Source organism: Pseudorasbora parva, chromosome 5 (assembly GCF_024679245.1).
Source record: "Pseudorasbora parva isolate DD20220531a chromosome 5, ASM2467924v1, whole genome shotgun sequence".
In the NCBI taxonomy this organism is placed as follows: Eukaryota; Metazoa; Chordata; class Actinopteri; order Cypriniformes; family Gobionidae; genus Pseudorasbora; species Pseudorasbora parva.
The window spans coordinates 2170739-2194230 of NC_090176.1; the positions used below are offsets into that span (position 1 = coordinate 2170739).

General features: G+C 44.7%; 1 protein-coding gene across 1 annotated transcript; it reads right to left on the bottom strand.

Moving 5' to 3' along the window:
* Window positions 1–1213: 1213 nt before the first annotated feature.
* On the bottom strand, window positions 1214–15455 carry LOC137075799 (tripartite motif-containing protein 16-like). The gene is made up of 6 exons (XM_067444753.1): window positions 14824–15455; window positions 4905–5000; window positions 4585–4818; window positions 1922–2081; window positions 1738–1773; window positions 1214–1500 (listed from the first exon to the last, which is right to left on the bottom strand). The coding sequence occupies exons 1-6, from the start codon at window positions 15400–15402 to the stop codon at window positions 1214–1216; spliced, it is 1392 nt and encodes a 463-aa protein (XP_067300854.1). The 5' UTR covers window positions 15403–15455.
* Between the last annotated feature and the right edge of the window lie 8037 nt (window positions 15456–23492).

Genomic DNA, 23492 nt, shown 5'->3' on the forward strand with positions numbered 1-23492 from the left:
TTTAAAGTAGCTTTAAATGAATACACAGAAAAATAATAATTTAAAGGTGCAAAAAGAATTATATAAACATTACATACCAGCCGTTTTAAAATAGCTATACGATTTTTCGACCACTAGACCTCGCATCGGCCACACTAAGCATAAGGATAAGGATGTCCTTTACTACACTGTAATCTTTACATTGCAAATAGTTCTTCGCCTATTGGGCATGGGGAAATACTACATTGTCCCAAAAAATGGCAGAACTGGTCCTGTCTGTAATATCCGGAGTATCCTAAAGCACACACTTAACTTGTGTAATTGTTTGCTCATTTCATATTTCTGGAGCACACTCTGCATAACACATTGCCCCCAAGAAATGTGAAATAAGTGTTTTTAATCCTGTAATACCATTATAAGATGATTTGTTTTAGATTTAGATTATTTGTAGCCATTTTTGACACAGACACATACACATACATATATATATATATATATATATATATATATATATATATATATATATATATATATATATATAAAAATAACTTATTTTTGAAAACTAAACACATACTAAAAGAATATTATGACGATGTGTTTCAGATTGATCCAGACTTCTAAATGAAGAGGAACTGTCGAAGCATACACCTCGAAATGGCCACAGGCTCTTTGCAAAGAACTGGATGCCAGTAAATGCAGAGGAACATGGGAATGAAGACAGAAAACGAAAATTGCTTAAACTATTGAGAGATAAAATGAAACTACCAGCAATTAAAAATCAGAAAAAAATTTACTTGGCATGTGCTCGTGTCTCTATCTGATCCCTCCACCTTTTTATATGATTAGCGTGGATTTCTCCAACCTGTTCCCTTCTTGATTCGTCCCATTTATAAGCTCCTTCTGTTTGTTAAGCTGCGTCCGAAAACCTAGACAGCTGACTTGTTGCCTCGCTGCCTTATCAGCCAATGACTTGTAAGGCAGCGTAAGTGCATGAAGACACCGCCGGGAACGGTTTCGGACAGCCTTCTGAGGCTGTGTAACACCATCTGATGTCTTCACAGTAGGATTTCAGTGTGTGATTGATGTAATAAAAATGGGGAAAAAACGAGCTTATACAGTTATGTATTAAAAGTATGATGACACTCGAAGACCTTGGTGAACTCGCACATCTAAAGGTACCTGCGTAGGAGGAGAAGGTTGAGAATGGTAGCTATTTACTTCAATGGATAGCAGGTCAGCTAATATGTATATATCCAAACCGACACTCATTACCCGATCCCTTCCTGCTGATGCTCTTATATGACACTGATATAAACACACCTTTATCACCACTCCACTCAATCTCCCAGTAACAGCGTCCACACACACTCTCTCTACACAACACCTGCCACATACATTCAAATCTGTCTGGATGATCAGGATACGGCTGGACTGTGTTGGTGTCAGTAATCTCTCTGTTCCTCTCAGACAGAAGGAGGCGTTTATTCATTGTGTTCGGATCCAGAGTCAGCGGACGAGAATCTGGTGGAGATAAAACACATCAGAACCAGGAATTATGAATCTGTCTGATCTTTTAATGGAGCTGAACTCTTCATGTCCAATATATCATCAGTGTCTCAGTACAGCTTACCAGATCCTGTGCTAATCATCATTGACATGATCAACTCTAAAACTCTTCTGTCATGTTTTCTTTCTCCTTCTCCAGGAAGAACATGAACACACTCAGTGAGTTTTCTGCTTGTTTTCTCAGTGACTTACATTGTAAGAAGTCATTCCTGGTCCTGGGAACAATGACTGTGGAAATCAACAGAAAGGAAGAGTGTAATTATCATGTCAAGAGAAAAGTATTCCTGCATCTGTTCCTAAGACATTTCTAATATGATCGTCTACATGATATGAGATGATGGAGGAGGATTATATAGATGTATCTCCAGGACTTTACCTCTGTTAGAGATCTTCTTCAGCTCCTCTTTGCAGAAATACTCCAGTTTGTCTCTCAACTGACGGACAGATTCTCTTGCGTCATAAAAAGTGGAGAGACAACTGAAGGGATTGTCATTGACGTCTGAATATTCAGGAGGAGCTGAGAGAGAGTGGAAACTCTACAGAAAAAAGAAATCAAAGCTCATCACCTCCACACTTCAGCCAATAACCTGCACTACTGTCAGATTTTAGCAGCTCTTGTTGATCTTTAGGGACTCTCCTCAATCCAGCACTTTCACAGCATCAGCTTCATTCTTCTCATATTAATTATACCACATTAGAGCTAGAAGTTCTAGTTTAATTATGTTGGGCTTACGGCACACTCAAGCAGCGTTTGTGGATGAGTCATTTTCTCACTGCGGGAACATGACCATCGTTATGGTGTGGAATAAAGCTCCTACGATCATTCCTTGGACCGCACACCACTACCTGCGAGTGGTCGGACTGAAGCAATGGGACCGTCTTCGGCAACGGCGCCCCAGTTGACGACAAGATTTGCCGCATCTCAAGGTGGGCTAGATTCCTCTGGGGATGATGATTCGGCTATGCTGCCACCTGTGTGTGCCAGCATTGCCCGGGTCTGAGCCAAAGCTGACAGCCATGTTATCTCAGGCAGCAACGAGCCTTGGGCTGTAGTGGAACCCTCCGCCATGTCCCGAGTGCTCGTGATTGGACAATTGGTTTCCACAGTGTGCTTTAACGTGGCTTGGTGACCCTAAGCACCTCTCCCAGGCCTGTAGTTTCTTGTCTACCTTGGTGGTGGGCAGGCCACTACCTCATTACATGTCATGGCAATCCTTAAGGTTTACCAGGCCAGGATGCTCAGGGACATGCATGAGGGTAGAGCTAACACAAGGCTCATGGATGGGCTCCCTCGGTCAGGTGATGTCCACAGCTGTGATCCAGGAGAGACACCTCTGATTTAACCTGGCTGATATGAGAGACGCTGGGCCTCATTCATGAAACTTTCATAAATATATGAGCAAATTCGGAATAATTTGCGCATAAAATTGACCTTTACGAAAACTCTTCTCCAGATTCACAAATGCTTCGTATACCACAGATTTGGAAGTTAAACGTGTGTATATTAGTAAATTCCACACATGTGTAGATAGGGAGCATGTGCATGCTCATTTATAATTAGAATGAGCATGCATGTTCTAATTATCCTGCCTATCTCCAGCAGCAGCCTTCACTGTGGAGGACACAGCAGGAACTTGCCCCAGTCCGCTCCCCATCCGCAGCCTGCCAAACTCAGGCAAAGCAGTTCTCCTGACACAGACATCTCAGAGATGGGCCCCTGTTCTTTCCAGGAGGTGGTAGCAGGGAAATCTTTTTCCCATGACCTCATCTCTGAGCCCTTGGAGGCTGTGGATGGCAGTGTGTGCCACCCAAGGGCCACGCCATTCTCGTCAACAACTGGCACCAGACCCCTGTCAGAGCAGACCCCAGTGGAACGCACATCCTTCCCTAGTCTCCTCTGTCAGGACGCTGCAAATTGTTGTGCCCCCACACCAGGATGCTAGGCTTGCCACGTCTGGGCCAGCCCTGGCCACCCAGAGTACATCTGTGGTTTGCATGACCCTGCTGGTTCACTTCTTGGGACTCTGGCTAAAGCTTCCCAACCTGTCCCGCTGGCTTACAAGATCTATCAGGCTCGGCTATGCGATTAAGTTTGCACGGCTTCCTCCTCAATTCCGGGGAGTCCACTATACCGTGGTAGGTGTAAAATGCACCTGTCATGCATGCAGAGGTCGCTACCTTGCTGGCGAAGGGTGGTATCGAGACTGTACCTCCAGTCGAAATGAAGTCCAGCTTCTACAGCCCTTACTTCATTGCACCCAAGAAAACCAGTGGGTTACAACCAATTCTGCATCTGCGCATTTCAACCGAACCGTTTACAAGCTCTCATTCAAGATGTTGACAGCCAAATGCATTTTCAAATGTGTTCGTCAGCTGGATTGGTTTACAGCGATCGACCTAAGGGACGCATACTTTAATGTTTCTATTATTCCTCGACAGACATTTTCTACGGTTTGCCTTCGAGGAGCAGGCACAACAGTATACGGTTCTCCCATTTGGGTTAACCCTGTCTCCTTGCTTCTTCACTAAAGTCGTCAAGGGAGCTCTTGTGCCACTCAGGCAACACAGGGTTCGCATCAGGAACTATCTGGATGACTGGCTGATCCTAGGTCCCTCGCGAAGCTAGGTTTGCGAACAGCAAAACCTGGTGAGAACCTGGTGCTCCAGCACCTCGCCCGTCTGGGCCTTCGGGTCAACTGGGAAAAGAGCAAAGAGCAAAATCTCCCTCATGCAGAGGATCTCTTTTTTCTGTATGGAAATTGACTCGTCGCCATGTGCATGCATCTTACAAGTGAGCAAGTGCAGTCACTGCTGACTTGACTGAGACAAATCGAGGGCAAGTGAGTGGTTCCACTAAAAATAATTCAGAGATTCCTGGGGCATATGGCAGCCGCAGTCACGCCACTCGGACTGCTCCATATGAGACAGCTTCAGCACTGGCTTTGCTATGGAGTCCCGAGATGGGCACGGCAACCAGGCTCATTCTGCTCTCATGAAATGCTTCTCTGTGAGTCTCTTGTTCTTCTAGATCTCTGTTACCTGTAGGAAATGGACGTGATCCTGTGTGTGTGAAAGCTGCTCCAGCTCAGTGTCTCTCCTCCTCAGATCATTGATCTCCTGCTTCAGTCGCTCCAGTCGTCCTTCAGCTCGACTCACTGCAGTCTTTTCCTGATCCCTGATCCGCTGTGTGACCTCAGAGCGGCTTCTCTCAATGAAGCGGATGAGCTCAGTGAAGATCCTCTCACTGTCCTCCACTGCTGTCTGTGCCGAGCGCTGTTAGGACACACATCACAATCACACAGTGGCTTCAGTGAGTCCTGACTAAGACTTCTCAAACTGCTCTTCTTCTCCAGACTCACCTTATGAGCCTCCACAGCCTCTCTCAGCTGCTGAAGATCTTTCTTTCTCTGCTGGATTCTCAGCTGGAACGTCCACTGCATCTGCTTCAGCCGCTTCTGCAGCAAAAACCAATGACAGAGACTAGGGTTGCCACCCATCCCGTGCAATACGGAATCATCCAAAATGTACATGCAAAATGCATCCTGTGTCAAATTAATTTTACATAGGTCCACACATAGTTCAATAAACACACAAGGATTTTGCAGTGTGGAGAATACTAATAGCAAATAGTTATTTTTAGTAACTATTTTAAAGTTTTTAAAAACATGTCAAGTTTGCGTCCACCATTTCAATGTAAGAGGATCTCCATATAAAGGGCTAGATAGTGGAAAAAATTATCAAGGGGTCTGTCTCGTAACTTGTGATGAACCTCTGCACACTTTGCATTCCAGTGTCTCAGACTCTCTGACTTGCAGCATTGTTTTTATTATGCATAATATATTAATATAATATTCCATACACTATCAAAGCTTGTCAGACAGAATTATTATACTTTTTAGATGTTAGACAGGTTAATTAACATATTATACTCTAATTATGGTTAATTTATCATTGAGCGAAGCTATGTTAATCATAGCCTACATATTAAATAAAAATCTTTTAAAGTCTTATAAAGTTAATACCATTTAAAAAAATATTAAGATAAAAATGAGACAAATAATAACAATGTAGTCATAATTTAAGCAAAAAAATAAACATTTTTGAATTTTAAAATTGTCAGAAAAGTTATTACTGGTTCAGAATGACTGCTTAAAGGGACAGTTCACCCTAAAATTTGAATTCTGTCATCATTTACTCACCCTCAAGTTGTTCCAAACCTAAATGTCTTTGTTAAGTTGACCCCATAACATAGGAACATTCATTCCTTCACTCTCAAAAAAACAAAAACAAAAAAAGAGTACAGAATTGTACCTTTTAAGGTACAAGTGGTCGTCACTGGGGGTACATTTTTGCACCTCTATATCAGGGGTAGGCAAGTTCGGTCCTAGAGAGCTGCTGTCCTGTAGCCTGACAAGCTAGACCCACATCAAGATGTTTGGTCTGGAAACTCACCATAGACAGCTCAATCCGAGGGGCGGATAAACGGTTGTCTTTCAAACTCCCTCTGCATGTGATAGGATAGCGCTACACCAACCAGAGCAACGAAGGTGAAGCAGAGCTTGCTGATAGATTAAACATTCACCGTATCCGGTCGGCTAAACTCTGAACACATCTTCCCTTTTTAAGAATGACTTCAGTGCCGTTCTTTGTTCTTTTCTCAGAGAAAAGCTTAACTCCAAGTCTTCCGGAGTCGCGGTCAAAGCTGATTCGACAGACCGCCGCCGTTCGCCAGTTTCTGTGTTTACTAGACAACAGAAGCACGCAAACGCAACTCGGCCGTCGTCATTATGGCCCCGCCCGCCGACTCTATACACGATGTGATTGGCTCATCCAGATTGTGAGGAATACAGCTCAGAAGGGTATTGAGAGTTCCTAGACGACACTTGCGGGCAGATTAAATTTGCTGCCGCTAGGGTGCGTCTAGATTTCTAGGCTAGCTGTCCTGCAGAGATTGGCTCCCAGCATGCATTGCAACATTAAAGCGTTAGATCACCCAAAAATGAAAATTATTTAATTAATTACTCACACTCATGTTGTTGGACACCCGTAACATCTTCGTTCATCTTCGGAAAACAAATGAAGATATTTTTGTTGAAAGCTGAGAAGGGCTTCATGAAGGCCTCCATTGGCATTCAGTACATTCCCACTCACAAGACCCATAAAGACACTAAACACATCGATACAAAGCCCATCTCACTAAATTGGCTTACAATAATTGTACAATGCGACAAAAACTGTTATTGTGCGCACAAAAATCGAAATAACGACTTTATCCACCAAGTTATTGACGTGAACTCGACGCATGCGCGAGAATATGACGCAGATCCGCCGTTTATGACCCAAAAGAGGAGGAACGCCGCTATCGCCTGAGTTCACGACAGAGACCAACACGGAAGACAATAACTCTGTGGATAAAGTCATTATTTAGATTTTTTTTTACGCCAAAAACTATTCTCTTCGCTTCGTAAAATTATTGTACAGCCACTGTAAATATCTTCATTTGTGTTCTGAAGATGAACGAAGGTGTTATGAGTGTCCATCGATATAAGTGAGAGTAATTAATTAAATAATTTTCATTTTTTGGTGAACTAACCCTTTAACAGTCCCTCCAGGAATTTGCGATATTTTTGGGGAATTTTTGCGATCAAAATTACTGATTTTGTGGTGGTAATTTTCAGAAATGTGCGAATAATAATTATTATGATACCACATTTACCATAATATCAAATGTATTATGTTAAATGCACAATAGTCATACACAACAATAGAACAAACAAATCATGTTTATTTTGGTGTCTTACAAAAAAAGGCCAGCCCAGTGGTGTACTATGTAGCTTTAAAAGCATGATCGCTTAGGATGGGAAATATCTGGGAAAAGTAAATACAGCAATAAGCAATTTCCTAATATAAAAAGTTCTCAAATAATTAATTAATCAAGTAAAGTCAGTAATAAAATAAGAACTAATAAAGAAATGATAAGAAGACAAATAAATACAACAAAGATACAGATACAAACAGTGCATTTTTAAGTCATTCTTTTAAAACGTTTAAGTCAGGCTACAGTTAGTTTTTTTTTCAGTGGTTGTTATTTGATGGGTAGAGATAGATGAGCAGATTTTGTCACGGTTCATGGATTCCCTGTCTCACTCTTGGGTGCGTGTTGAATGTAGGTGAGGGCGGAGCCTGGGATTGGCTCATCACGCACCTGTGGCTGATCACCTGCACCAGCTGCAACTCATCACTTTCACCCTATTTAGTCTCTCTGTTTCTCTCTTGTCTTTGTCAGAGCGTTGTTGGATGTTCCCCTTGTGTCTCCGTGTTGGTTGTCGTTTCCCCCTTCTGTGAAACGCTGGATCCCTTCCCGGATTACCTCAACCGCGCTCCTGAGTCACTGCTGCTCACAGCCTGCCCGTGTCGCCAACAGAGTCTCTCTCACTGCTCCGTCTTATCCGGACTTCTTCTGTGTTCTGAGTTTTGGCTTCTGTGACACTTCTGTCAATAAACTGAGTTACTCGCAATTGAATCCTGCCTCTGTGAATCCGTTACAGAACGCTCTGACCAACCATGGATTCAGCGAGTATCAACGCCCTACTGACCAGCAGCAACAAAAGACTGGACCAGCAGGAGGCGAACTTAACTGCCACAGGACAGGCAGTACACACCTTGGTGGCACGGGTGGCCGAGCTGACCCAACAGATGCAACAACTCGTCGGTCCCACTGTGCCCGACCCACCGCCGATTCCCCACACACCATCTGCTTCGCGGCAACCGGAACCACGTCTGCCTACCCCCGAGAGTTATGCCGGTGAGAGCAATTATTGCAGAGCCTTCCTTACCAAGTGTTCCTTGTTTTTTGCTCTTCAACCGCAGACTTTCAACACAGAAAGATCCAAGGTGGCATTCGTCCTCACCCTGCTCTCCGGACGAGCCGCACTTTGGGGAACGGCGGTGTGGGAGAACCAACATCCTTGCTGCTCCTCGTTCCAGACGCTGGCGGCAGAGATGAGAAGGGTGTTTGACCGAGCGGTGACCGGAAGAGAAGCGGCACGTCAACTCGCAGAGCTCCGCCAAGGTAACCGCTCGGTCTCGGATTATTCCATCGAGTTCCGCACCCTGGCCGCCGAGTGCAAGTGGAACGAGGAGGCACAGTGGGACATGTTCCTGCATGGGCTGGCTGACCGCATCCAGAAGGAGATATTCGCCATCGACCTTCCGGAGAAGATTGACGGTCTCATTGATCTTGCTTTGAGGGTGGACGCTCGTCTGAGTCGGCTGAGGCCCAGGATGGAGCCTCAGCATGGGAGTGTCGAATGCCCTCAGGCCAGCGCTACGGATGCGGTCAGCTACACCTTCGACCCGGAGCCCATGCAGGTGGGTCGAGCTCGGCTCTCCCGGGAGGAGAAGGCGAGACGGAGATCCCGTGGTCTTTGCCTGTACTGCGGCGGGAACGGACACCTGCTAGACTCCTGCCCGGTAAAAGACCACGCCCGGCGGTAAAAGGAAGGCTACTGTCGGGCGGGATCTCCGTGGAAAAGACCTCATCCTCCACTCTCCTCCCGGTGAGATTGCTGTGGGCAGCTCAGGATTATTCCAGCCTCGCCCTCCTCGACTCGGGAGCGGAAGGTAACTTCATTGACTCTGCCCTTGCTCACAAACTTAACATACCCACCATTGCACTCAAGAACACCATCTCTGTCAACGCACTCAACGGACAAGTTCTCCCTGACATTTCATTCACCACTGAACCACTTACACTGATCACTTCCGGCAACCACACCGAACGCATTTCATTTTTCATCCTGGACTCCCCTTTGGCTCCTGTTGTCCTCGGTCACCCTTGGCTGGAGTTACACAATCCAAGGGTTGACTGGGGACAAAACTCTGTGTCTGCGTGGAGTGAGAAATGTTATGAGTCTTGTTTGGTGTCTGCTTGTTCGTCTGTTTCTCGTTCTGTTTTTCAGAGTGAGACGGTGAATCTGTCTAACGTGCCTCCGGAGTACCTCGACCTGAAGGAAGTGTTCAGTAAGTCCCGAGCTGCTTCTCTCCCTCCGCATCGTCCCTATGACTGTGCTATAGATTTACTCCCAGGTAAGTCTCCGCCTAAGGGCAAACTATACTCTCTTTCTATTCCAGAGAGGGAGGCCATGGAGAAATATATTTCTGATTCTCTAGCCTCCAAATTCATCCGCCCTTCCTCTTCTCCAGCGGGGGCGGGGTTCTTCTTCGTGGGGAAGAAGGATGGTTCTCTGCGACCTTGCATTGATTACCGAGGGCTGAATAACATCACGGTAAAGAATACCTATCCTTTGCCGTTGATGTCTTCAGCTTTCGAGAGGTTACAGGGAGCATCCGTCTTCACGAAGTTGGACTTACGTAACGCTTATCATTTGGTTCGCATCAGGGAGGGGGATGAATGGAAAACCGCATTTAACACCCCCAGGGGGCATTTTGAATACTTGGTCATGCCTTTCCAACTCCCCAGCGGTTTTCCAGGCACTCGTCAATGATGTGTTGAGAGACATGGTCGACCAATTCATATATGTCTACCTGGATGACATTTTGATTTTTTTCTTCGTCTCTCCAGGAACATGTTCGACACGTCAGACGAGTGCTTCAGAGGTTGCTAGAGAATGGGCTTTTTGTCAAGGCGGAGAAATGCGCTTTTCATGCACAGTCTGTTCCTTTTTTAGGGTACATCGTGTCATCGGAGGGAATGCGCATGGATCCCGACAAGGTTAAGGCTGTGATGGATTGGCCAAGTCCAGATTCCCGTAAGGCCCTACAGAGGTTTCTGGGGTTCGCCAATTTCTATCGGCGTTTTATTCGCAATTTCAGCCAACTAGCCGCACCTCTGACTGCCTTGACCTCTCCCCGTATGACGTTCAGGTGGTCCGATACAGCCGAGGCTGTATTCGCCAAACTGAAAAGCCGCTTTGTTTCGGCTCCCATCTTAGTCGCCCCTGATCCCACACGTCAGTTCGTGGTAGAGGTCGACGCGTCAGAGGTGGGGGTAGGAGCGGTTCTTTCACAGCGCTCTCCCTCAGATGACAAGATGCACCCGTGCGCGTTTTTCTCCCATCGTCTTTCTCCTGCCGAACGCAATTATGACATTGGTAACAGAGAGTTGTTGGCCGTCAAGTTAGCGTTGGAGGAGTGGCGTCATTGGCTTGAAGGGTCGGGGGTACCTTTTATTGTATGGACGGATCATAAGAACCTTGAATATATTAGATCTGCTAAAAGAGTCAACTCCAGGCAGGCTCGGTGGGCACTTTTTTTCGGACGTTTTGACTTTGTTCTCTCGTACCGCCCCGGGTCTAAAAACATCAAACCCGACTCTTTATCTCGTATTTTTGATGCTTCCGAACGCCCGGTTACTCCCGAGTGTATTTTGCCAGAGAAGATAGTTATCTCTACACTCACATGGGAGATCGAATCGAAGGTCAAAGTGGCCTTAGAAAGGGTAACGCCCCCGCCCGGCGGCCCACCGAGTTGTTTGTTCGTTCCGGAGGGGTTAAGATCCGAGGTCCTCAAATGGGGTCACTGCTCCAACATTGCCTGTCATCCAGGGGTAAACCGCACTTGCAGTTTAATAAAGCAACGATTTTGGTGGCCACTTATGGCTCGCGACATTCGCAGTTTCGTTTTGGCTTGCTCGGTCTGTGCGGTTGGTAAGACATCTAACCAACCTCCCCAGGGGTTACTTCAGCCGCTGTCTGTTCCTTCGAGACCCTGGTCCCACATCGCTCTAGATTTTGTTACCGCCCTCCCGCCCTCCCAGGGCAAGACGGTCGTTTTGACCGTCGTGGACCGATTCTCGAAGGCAGCACATTTCATTCCCTTGCCCAAACTACCCTCAGCCAAGGAGACAGCGGTATCTGTAGTAGATCACGTCTTTCGGTTACATGGCCTCCCGATGGACGTGGTCTCCGACAGAGGTTCCCAATTTGTGTCCAAATTTTGGCAGGAGTTTTGTAAATTACTAGGAGCCACGGTTAGTCTGTCTTCGGGTTATCACCCCCAAAGCAACGGTCAGACCGAGAGAGCCAATCAGGATCTGGAGAGAGTGTTGCGATGTTTGGTATCCAAGAATCCTTCATCCTGGAGCCAGCAACTCTCTATGGTTGAGTACGCTCATAACTCGTTACCAGTGTCATCTACGGGCCTTTCGCCATTTGAGTGTAGTGTAGGTTACCAGCCACCTATTTTTCCTAGTCTGGATTCCGAGGTCGCGGTCCCCTCTGTTCACGCCTTTATCCAGAGGTGTCATCGCACATGGACCAGAGCCCGTGAGACTCTGCTCCAGGTGGGAGCGCGCACCAAGGCTAAAGCCGATCGCCACCGGTCTAAGCCTCCCGTTTACGTCGTCGGTCAAAAAGTGTGGCTTTCTACCAAGAACATTCCTCTCCGCTCCGTATCTAATAAACTTGCTCCCAAATTTATCGGCCCGTTCACTGTCACCAAGATCATTAGTCCGGTGACAGTCCGCCTCAAACTCCCTCCGGCGTACAGGAGGATTCATCCCGCCTTCCATGTATCCAAAATCAAACCTGTTTTTCACTCCCACCTTAATCCGCCAGTCCCGGTTCCCCCACCGCCGCGACTCGTAGATGGGGAACCAACTTATTCGGTTAATCGCATTCTGGATTCTAGACGGAGGGGACGCGGTTTCCAGTACTTGGTGGACTGGGAAGGTTACGGTCCGGAGGAGAGAAGTTGGGTTCCTGCTAGGGACATTCTGGATCACTCCCTTATTGATGATTACAATCAACAGGTAAGGTCGGCTGGGAGCGTCAGGGGACGCTCCTAGGGGGAGGGGTACTGTCACGGTTCATGGATTCCCTGTCTCACTCTTGGGTGCGTGTTGAATGTAGGTGAGGGCGGAGCCTGGGATTGGCTCATCACGCACCTGTGGCTGATCACCTGCACCAGCTGCAACTCATCACTTTCACCCTATTTAGTCTCTCTGTTTCTCTCTTGTCTTTGTCAGAGCGTTGTTGGATGTTCCCCTTGTGTCTCCGTGTTGGTTGTCGTTTCCCCCTTCTGTGAAACGCTGGATCCCTTCCCGGATTACCTCAACCGCGCTCCCGAGTCACTGCTGCTCACAGCCTGCCCGTGTCGCCAACAGAGTCTCTCTCACTGCTCCGTCTTATCCGGACTTCTTCTGTGTTCTGAGTTTTGGCTTCTGTGACACTTCTGTCAATAAACTGAGTTACTCGCAATTGAATCCTGCCTCTGTGAATCCGTTACAGATTTATAGCGATGTACATACTATAGGCTAGTAAACTATAGTTATAATATATACTATATCCCATAGTTTCATATCTTTCACTTTCCCAGGTTTTCTTCAGATCTGCAGTCTCAAACCATATCTTATGAGTTTTTACTGCTTAAAGGGTCATGAAACCCCCTCTTTCAGCTCAAATCCACCTCGTAATCTTTTTGAAAAATGCTACTTAAATGGGCGTGCATGCCCGTGAAAAGAGGGGAGGGGGTGGGTGTGGCAGAGCGAGGCAGGGGAAGAAAGAGGGGGGCGAGCAACTGTCCTCTATCAGTGCAGAGCAGTGGCCCATGCCAAATCTCAACAAAAATATGGGGTTAAACGTGACGAAATGCAGGATTTTTAAAGCTGGCAAAATTAAAGTCCAATAAAATACACTGACAACCGTCTGTTTGACCATTTAAAGTAACCGAATGCCTTGCTACATATATTAGATTAATCGGAATTGTTTAAAATATAGAAATGCATACACAATTATTATTGTCATTTATAAATATAGAATTATGTTTGTATACACAGTATAAATGCATATTTTTTTAAAGAAAAAAAAAAATGATCGAAAAAAACAACAACCGTTATGTACATATAGCCGAGATCTAACTTACGCGCGTCCCAGAACACCCATAATAAAGATGGACAGCGACAGTGAAGACTAACGTTACAGTAAAAGCAGTACAGAGGGCTCTGCTGAGGTGGAGGACTTTTCTCCTCCTGAAACCCCAGGGGAAGATGGTACAGATAGAAAAGTCCTCCGGACTTGGTACAGCATTGCCGGCAAGACGCAAACTGCGTTGCTGAGCAAAACCGAAGTCCACCTGTCTCCAGTTCTCGTAACTTTCATTCGAAAAATGTTTGTTACACACATAAAGCTTTGAGGTGTCGCTAGTTGATGGCCAACCAACCGCCCGCAGCCAGAGACTAGCCCTGGCAGCATCGCGGGGAAAGCCATGCAACACACCCGAATCTTTACACCAGGGAAACAAACACTTACGACCCATCATAAACTCCTCTCATCTACTCCGTGAACACGCAGACTGTCACTTCTGTCATTTGAAAGAACCACGTGCTGTCATGAATAATTAAGAGACGGTGTCTTCTCATAGGATAAGAAAACTCAGTCTCATTAATAATAATGAGACACCGATGCGTCACGTAGCACTATTAGAGCGATGGTACGTCACAAGCTGTGACGTGGACGCAATGTAGTTTTTAAACCCGGAAGACGAAAATAGGGTGAAAAACATAAAAATTGACCAGATTCCCCTTTTAATTAAATCTAACAGATGCTAACATTATGTTCAATGATGTTCAACACACATACCTCTGTTAAAATCTCAAAAATTTAGCTGTAGGGTTTCATGACCCTTTAAACTGACAAAGTCATATTTTAAACATCAAACTCTTTATAATGTGCTCATAATATTTGTAAGTGTTCTTTTTCTGCTTTAAGTAAAGTTACAAAAGTTAAAAAGCCATAAGATATCATGAAGTTTTTATAAGACATTTACCTTAAGTTAAGGCTTTTACCAAATCTAATAGGTAAGTATTTGTCACGATCCCAGTTCTGTTTTTTGTTTTGTATGGACTTGTATGTTGAAGTGCCTTCTCTGTTCTCTTTCTGTTCCCTGGTTGTCAGATCAGTTGTTATGGTTACCTTTGTTGAACACACCTGCAGTCAAATATCTACTCATTGTTCGGTGTATTTAAGGTCCTGGTTTTAAATCATGATTTGATAGTTGTTAAATGTATCTTGATGTATTTATGCTGTTGTCTGTGGTGGACTGTACTGGTGTTCTGGGACAGAAGTTCTTGTATCTTATTGTGTCTTGTTCATGTCTTGTAATTAAAAGTGTACGTGCAAGTGGATACTCTCTCAGCCTCTTCAGTCAGTATAATATGACAGTATTATTACTGTAATTATTTTTCAGATAATGTTTGCTGATCATATGGTGCTGGTATAAATAGTGTCAGTATTATTTGATCAGTGTGTGATTTCATACCTGATTCTCTGTCCTCTGTGCTGCGGCTGATACAGTGTCGTGGTTTTTATGTTCGTCCATCGTACACAGCACACATATAAACTTCTGGTCAGTGCGGCAGAAAACCTCCAGGAGTTTATCGTGTGTTTGGCAGATCATCTCCTGCAGTCGTCCAGTGGCATCGGTCACTTTATGTGGCTTACGGGAGTGAAAGACCTCATGAAGGTCAAAATGAGTTTGACAGTAAGACTCCAGACACACCAGACAGGACTTGACGGCTTTGTGTTTTCTTCCAGTACAGACGTCACACTCCACATCTCCAGCTCCAGCGTAACAGTCAGCAGGAAGTTTAGTCTTCTTCAGTTTCTCCACCAGTTCAGCCATCATGGTGTTTTTAGCTAAAGCAGGTCTTGGCCTGAAGGTCTGTCTGCACTGAGGGCAGCTGTAGACTGTCATCTGATCCTCCTGATCCCAGCAGCCTGTAATACAGATCTTACAGTAACTGTGTCCACATGGGATGGTCACTGGATCCTTCAGGAGATCCAGACACACTGAACACATCAACTCATCCTGATCCAATGAAGTCCTCGCTTCTGCCATTTTACTGCATGAGTACAGAGACACAAACACACACCAGCTCGACTACACTTGAGTCTCTCTTTCCCTGAACTGATGGGTTTCCTTCTTCCTGGTTCTATGACTGAGTGACTTTACACACTTTAACCAGCAGATGTCCTCAGCATGCTGTGTTTGGAGTCAATCTAGCTAGTGATCTAACAGTGGTTTGAGAGGACAGGTCAATACAGTGGAATAAAAACAAACTAAAAACATCAGAGGTCAGAGGTCATACTCCCCTACAGGAACATTTTGTACATTTTAAGGTTAAATTAATCAATCTGGTGCACTTTGAGAGCTCAAAATTAAGAGTTTCAACCAATGTAGTGTGCAAACTGAACTAAGTAAAAGCATTGATTTGTACCTAGACATTAAAGAGGGCTCAACCATATTTTAGTTGTGATATAGAGTCTCAGGCTAGATTGCGTTATCACTGGTGATTTATAATGATATACTGTACATATTCCTATGACATTAATATCCACTCACCTAAAGGATTATTAGGAGCACACACTAATATTGTGTTTGACCCCCTTTCGCCTTCAGAACTGCCTTAATTCTACGTGGCATTGATTCAACAAGCTGCTGAAAGCATTCTTTAGAAATGTTGGCCCATATTGATAGGAGAGCATCTTGCAGTTGATGGAGATTTGTGGGATGCACATCCAGGGCACGAAGCTCCCGTTCCACCACATCCCAAAGATGCTCTATTGGGTTGAGATCTGGGGACTGTGGCGGCCATTTTAGTTCAGTCAACTCACTGTGATGTTCAAGAAACCAATTTGAAATGATCCGAGCTTTGTGACATGGTGCACTATCCTGCTGGAAGTAGCCATCAGAGGATGGGTACACGGTGGTCATAAAGGGATGGACATGGTCAGAAACAATGCTCAGGTAGGCCGTGGAATTTAAATAATGCCCAATTGGCACCCATAGAGCGTCGCCCCTTGCCCCTGGAGCTTTGCCCCTGGATCGTTGCCCCACGCCCCTGGATCGTCGCCCCACGCCCCTGGAGCTTCGCCCTTGGAGCGTCGTGCTTCGCCCCTCGCCCCTGGATCGTTGCCCCACGCCCCTGGAGCTTCGCCCTTGGAGCGTCGTGCTTCGCCCCTCGCCCCTCGCCCCTGGATCGTCGCCCCACGCCCCTGGAGCTTCGCCCTTGGAGCGTCGTGCTTCGCCCCTCGCCCCTGGAGCTTGAAGTGATGGTTTTTGGAAGTACCACTCGGACCCCGTCTGTTGATCTGACAAACCTAGGAGTTAAATTGGACCCTGAGCTTTAATTTAACAGTCAGATCAAAGCTCATGCCTGCAAACTGACAAGTGGTAAAAAAGGTGACATGTTTCCGAATTAAATACTTTTAGTGGGATCTGTGGCATTTCCTCCCTGTAGAATTTTATTTTTGTGTTTTTAACATGTAAACAAAGCATTTTGGTGCTGGCAAGAAAATAAAGGTAAAAGGTAACATTTGCTTCAAGTAAAAAACATTTACATTATAGTGCTGGGCATTATCACAAATTTCACAATTTTATTTGATATTGTTTAACTTCGGACCTATCAGGTAGAGTACATGGCAATTTGTATGTACTGTACAATGTAAGAGTGGGGGGCTTTTAGTGGTATACATATATTGATTCTGAAGCAATATTCTCATAAGTGTTCTATCAGCTTTTACACAGGCCTACTTAAATTTGCATATATTTGTGATATTTACCCCAGGGCATTATTTAATTGTATTAAGGCCAATTTTTTATCTTATTTAATGTATGCATTAACTTTCATGTTAAATTCTTACATTTTATTAAGAAATTCAGTTATAACAGTACGACACTATATCGCTGTTACCAATCAAATTAAATAATTTAAACTGCAAAAAAACAACTGCAATAATGTTATGAGATTGGTGTTCTAAATGTTTGAATATACAAATAAAAAAAATGCAATGATACTTTAAAACATTAAACTAAACCGCCAAAAGGTGGCAGCAAGTGACCGTATTAATGAGTGAATCATCGTTCATTCAAATGATTCATTCAAAACGCTGAATCATTCAGTAACAAAACACCTTGCTGAGTGTCGCTTTCCTTAGGAACAATTTTCGTCGATGAAATCATTGGTGAAATAGAACAAAAAAAGTAGTTTGAGTCTAAAATGTAAGTAACTTAATATTAATTATGCTACACAATTCATGTTAGCCTACACAATTCACGATTGCAATGTATTTACAATTGTGTTAATGTTCAGTAAAACAGCTCCCTTACTCAACTTATTAACAATATCAGAAATTATAAATAAATAATAATAAAAAAAAACTCAGTTTAACCCCAATATGTTTCTTCTGTGAGTTTATATTACTGCTCTTTTGTTTTGATTTCTCCACGAATGCCTCTGACAAAGAGACAGGCAGCGCGAGCCTCAACGCGACTTTGTTCAACTCCATTATATCAATCGCTGTGTACATTAAACGTAATTCTGAATAACAATTTGAATCATTCTCGCGTTTTTGTTATTTTAATAATTTACTTGTCCGGTCTGGAAAGTAAAACCCTTATTTGTCCCGGACAAAGATTAATGTCGAGCCCTTACAGAAAGCCCTGTGTTTATTCCATATGGTTCCTTCATTCATTTATCTCGTGCTGTAAAGCAGAGGTGATTGGTTCATGTTGTGCGCGCCGCGCTGCTGTTTGCTTGAACTGAGGGCGGTGATCTGTGAATGTCACGCCCATGGACTGTTAAAAAATAGGTCATGCCAAATTAAAACCCCAAAAAATATTGCGACAGCTCGAGATATGTCAATACAGTCTATAGGAAAAGAGGGCATTTCCAATTGTTATTTTGAAGTTAAAAATGCGTTCAACTGTCACAGGGTGTTTTGGTGTTGTTTCATGTTCACTGTCATGTTTTGTCATGCACTTCCTGGTTTTGTCATGTGGTCTATTGTCATGTGATTCCATGCCCTCATGCGTTCCTGCCTCGTGTTCCTGTGTCTTGTTTTCATTGGTTTATGGGTTAATCAATTGGTTTATGGGTTAATTCAGTGGACTAACCGTTACATCAACTTTACACCCCCCCCCCCAACCACCCCGAAAGAAAACTCATGGGATCTACACGGTTCACATAAATGATATATTTTGATTCAAAACGGCGAATTTTACCGAATTATGACCTATGTTAGCTTCTTTACATTGGCTGCCTATTGACAGGGTCGTAGCTAAAGGATTTGGGGCCCCCTGAAAAAATATTGATGTGGGCCCCCACCACCCAAATCATATACTGTACAATATATAAGAATGGAGGCCCACGTGTAACCTAATAGGGGTTTCTTACAAAATAAAACATAAATGTAAATAAAGATTTTTACTTAACACCAGCAAAAGCAAAATACACATTATAAAACAAAGAGATAGCAAACACTAAAACAAATCTCAATCAGCAATAAACATTGCAATAACTATGAAAATTAATCTATATATCAGTTTGGTTAATCTATAACCTTTGATGACCTTACACGTCACTTCACCTAGGATGAACCAAAATCCCATTGTCTGACCTTTTTGTTGGCAAAGTCACTTATGATGTCTTTGAAGTCCAGCTGTCTGCTTAGTTGGCTTTCAATTGAAAGTCGGGCAAGGCTATTTAACCTCTCTTGAGTTTGGGTAGACCTGAGGTAGTTTTTGACAAGTTTCAGCTTGCTGAAAGCCCTTTCTGCACCAGAAACAGGTAGAGTGCAGAAGATGCGCACTGCAACGCACACTTCTCCAAAAATGCTCTGGAGCTGCATCCTGTAGATTGAATTCTGCAGGTCGAGAGGAGACTGACAGTCTTCAAATGTGGCATTATACACAGACTTAAGATGCCTCACTTCATTCTCAAAGCCTGCTGTAAGATCCTCTGCATATTTGCTCACTAATGACTGGCAAGCTTTAAGTCAAAAGCTGTCTTTTGACTTTAAAATTGCAGAAAACTCTTCATATATCTTTGCAGTTGTTTAGAAGCGGGTTTCCAAGGCAGAGATTATATTATCCAATGTCAGAAAGAACACGTTGTTCCGAAACCGAATTTCTTCTGTTTCCTGTTGGTTGGCATCCTCTGAACTATGACTCTCGTCTGCAAACCGTTTTCTCCTTCTCTTGTGGCTGACAGGAAATCCCCTCTGTACATCCATAGCTTCTGCAATGAGGGAGGCTTCTTGAAAGAGCTTATCCCATGAGTTACGCAAAACTTCCATCTCTTCTTTCAGTGCCTGTATGTTGCCTATTTCAACTTCCATTGAAATGTTCCCTGATTGCAGAATTAGGTTTCTGTCTTCAATGGACTGCAGGATTTTCTTCCATTCAGTGAGAAGAACGATGGCTTTGAAGGACATGAAGTAGTGTTTTAGACCACTGGCCTCTGACCTAGCAAGGATGGTGTCCAGAGCGTCTATAATTGATGGCAAGTGGTTTGCAACCATGTTTCTCTTCTCTTTTCTTTTACAGAACATTGTGCAAGTTGGTGGAAAAAAGACCAGACACATGGTCTGATTATTTGGATGCAGCCATGTTTGGTCTGCGGACCAAAAAGCAGCTGACCACAAACTTTTCCCAATATTTTTTACTTTTTGGTCGTGAGGCTAGGTATCCATGTGAGGTACCAGACACGTATGAGGTTAGTGCATTTGAGGCAAGTAAATTATATTATACTTGGAATGTAAATTTTTTTAGTGCATAATTTTTCTCCTAGATCAATGAAAGTGTAGAGGAGATTATTGCATTGGAGTCAATCTCAGAATCCATAAACCGGCAGGACAGGATTTATAAAATTGTTAAGGAAAATATTGCACAGGTTCAAACTAAAATTCAAAAAAGAAAACTTCAACAAGGAAAGCCTGTTGTCATGCAGGTTGGGGACAGGGTGATCAGGCAAAACATCCAAAGCCAGCAGAAAAAGGGTGGAAAATTAGATCCTGATTATGTTGGCCCATTCACTGTAGTGAAGGTAGATGGGAAAAGCATCAACCTTTTAGATGACAGTGGAAAACAAATCCCCAAGGTAAACGCTGATCAGTTAAAACACTTTTTGGAGGATCCCCCACCAAAGCAGCCTAAAATCACACCTGTCAAAACTACATCCCTCCCTGCGTCTGTGCCTGTGGCAAATTATACAATTTCAGCAACTACTCAGCTCCCTTCTCTTCAAACACCCTTCACACCCATCCGTCCAGTTACCCTGCCAATTGCACAACTCTTTCTTCACCATTTAACTGCTCCAGCAACTATGCCTATTGTCATGGCTCATCCTCAGATTATATCCATTTGTAATCAAATGCCTGCTGTCCCACCTGCCTCCTAGCCTGCTGCCTCCTGCACTGCTGCCTCCCAGCCTGCTGCCTCCTGCACTGCTGCCTCCCAGCACTGCTGCCTCCCAGCACTGCTGCCTCCTGCACTGCTGCCTCCTGCACTACTGCCTCCCAGCACTGCTGCCTCCCAGCACTGCTGCCTCCTGCACTGCTGCCTCCCAGCACTGCTGCCTCCCAGCCTGATGCCTCCTGCACTGCTGCCTCCCAGCCTGCTGCCTCCTGCACCGCTGCCTCCCAGCCTGCTGCCTCCCAGACTACATGTACGTCTCCACTTTTAACTTCAAGGATAATTAAATGAAAATTGAGCATTGTTTCTCTTTGGGTCCATTTAGTGTTGCAAGACATCTGGGCAGGCAAAGTAGGAGGAAGGATGTGTTCTAAAATAGGTCCCTATAAATTGTTTACATGGGACCTTGAGCGCCTCAGGCCTGGGATGATGCTTGAGAGGGAGGTCAGTGACTTCATGTTTGATTTCGTTTGCATTTTCATAAATATGAAATTACATGCTTTTTTTTACCTTGTTATACTGCCATATACATTAAAGTGTGGAATTATGGGAATTGTTTACATTCTTAAATTTGCTGCAGGTTATTAATGCATACCTCCCTTGCCTGGCAAACAGCTATGCAGGGAAAGCATTTGTCATGGATTAATTTGAAATGACAAATATGGGATGGCAAGGGCAGTTCAATGAAGAGGGTAAAAACCATCCTAAAAAAAATTAACAATAAAAGTTTATTGTTCTATACCTGTATAATCTAGATGGATCCTCGGGTATATGATGTTCTGATGGGGTCCATAAATGAGGGTAAAAACCACTGGACACTGCTGGTTTGTTTTTTTCATTACATGATTTCTGTCTTTCTCTCTAAAACCTTTTTTTAAACAATTTTAATAACTCAATCTTTTGGCAGATGATTTATCCTCAAAAAGGGAAGAATATTTATATGAACTCATTTGGGGAGAGCCACAGGAATGTAGTTCACAGCAGAAATGCAGTAAGGTGAGAATAAATGAAAAATGCATTCATAGTTGCAGTGTTGACATCCATTCTCCTCTATGGATGTCAACACTGCAACGGACACTATGTTCCACTTTAACTTCTTGTCTAGATAGTATCTACCCTCTGTCTTCTAGGCCAGCTCGCTTTACTCCCTCTAACCCTTGGTTATCTGATGTTCTTCGTGAACACCGGACCAAACTTAGGGCAGCAGAGAGAAAATGGCGCAAATCAAACGACCCATCTGACCTGAGTAAGTATCAATCTCTGCTCATTTCCTTCTGACATGACATCCATACAGCTAAATCCTCGTATTTCCACAACAAAATCAACAGCACCTCAGACACTTTCAACTCTCTGCTCTGTCCCCCTCCACCACATCTCTATCTGCAGACGATCTTGCCCATTTTTTCACAGATAAAACCACAAAAATCAGCAGTCAGTTCCCACCTCCACACACACACAATTTTAAATCAGCCACATCCACAGCCAAATATCTCTCCTCCTTCTCTACACTCACTGAGGATAAAGTATCTAAACTTCTCCTCATCCCCTCACACCTTCTACAAGCCATCTCCCCTACACTCTTACCAGCCATCACACACATCATCAACACATCTCTCTACACTGGCATCTTCCCTACCACATTCAAGCAGACTTGGGTATCCCCACTGCTTAAAAAAGCCACATTAGACAAAGCACTTATAGAGAACTACAGACCTGTTTCTACAGAACGAGTTTTCTGGGGGTAATATGGGACTCCGTTTCGATGCGGGCACATCTATCTCCCGCACGAATCGAGACCACTCTAGCGATAGTCTCAAAAATAAAGCTAGGCCAGAATATCACTGTAAAGCACTTTCAAAGAGTATTAGGGTACCTAGCGGCAGCATCCAATGTGATTCCCTTCGGCCTGTTACACATGAGGGCTTAACAGTGGTGGCTAAAGACCAGGGGGTTCTCCCCCAGGGGGAACCCTTTTCGTATGATCAGAGTTACGCGCAAATGCCTTCGGGCTCTAGTCATATGGAAGAAAGTCTGGTTTCTGTCCCAGGGACCAGTGCTGGGAGCATCGTGTTGCCGGAAGACCGTTTCAACAGATGCATCCCTCACTGGTTGGGGCGCGGTCATGGAAGGCCGCTTTGCGAGAGGTCCGTGGGAGGACCGTCATTCCTCCTGGCACATAAACTGTCTGGAGATGATGGCGGTCTACAAAGCTCTGAGGAGTTTTTTCCCGGATCTCCGCGGACACCACGTTCTGGTCCGCTCTGACAATATGGCAGTCGTGGCGTATTTGAACCGCCAGGGGGGGTTGAGGTCGCGCCCTCTGTGCAGACTGGCGCATCTCATCCTCCTCTGGTCACAAGAGAAATTGTTATCACTCAGGGCTATGTACATCCCAGGGATACAAAATCAGGGGGCAGACATACTGTCGAGGCAGGGGCTGAGGCCGGGGGAATGGCGGCTACACCCAGAGGTGGTGGAGCAGATATGCGAAAGGTTCGGCCCAGTGGAAGTGGATCTCTTCGCGTCTCGAGAGACGTCCCACTCTCCGCTGTGGTTCTCCCTCACTCATCCAGCCCCATTGGGGCTGGACGCCATGGTACAGAGGTGGCCAAGGCTGCGTCTGTATGCACTTCCCCCTATCGCTCTGCTCCCCAGGGTCCTGGAGAGAGTTCGGCAGCAGGGATTCAGTCTTCTTTTGGTGGCTCCTCGTTGGCCGACTCGAGTATGGTTCTCAG

What these genes read in the sequence shown, in the direction of transcription:
- LOC137075799 (XM_067444753.1), bottom strand. Translation starts at nt 15,402, where the DNA reads ATGGCAGAAGCGAGGACTTCATTGGATCAGGATGAGTTGATGTGTTCA. An exon ending in CACAGAGGACAGAGAATCAG is followed by an intron (nt 5,001 to 14,823) that starts GTATGAAATCAC and finishes TTTTTGCTGCAG; the next exon opens with AAGCGGCTGAAGCAGATGCA. An exon ending in ATCACGTCCATTTCCTACAG is followed by an intron (nt 2,082 to 4,584) that starts GTAACAGAGATC and finishes TTTTTTCTGTAG; the next exon opens with AGTTTCCACTCTCTCTCAGC.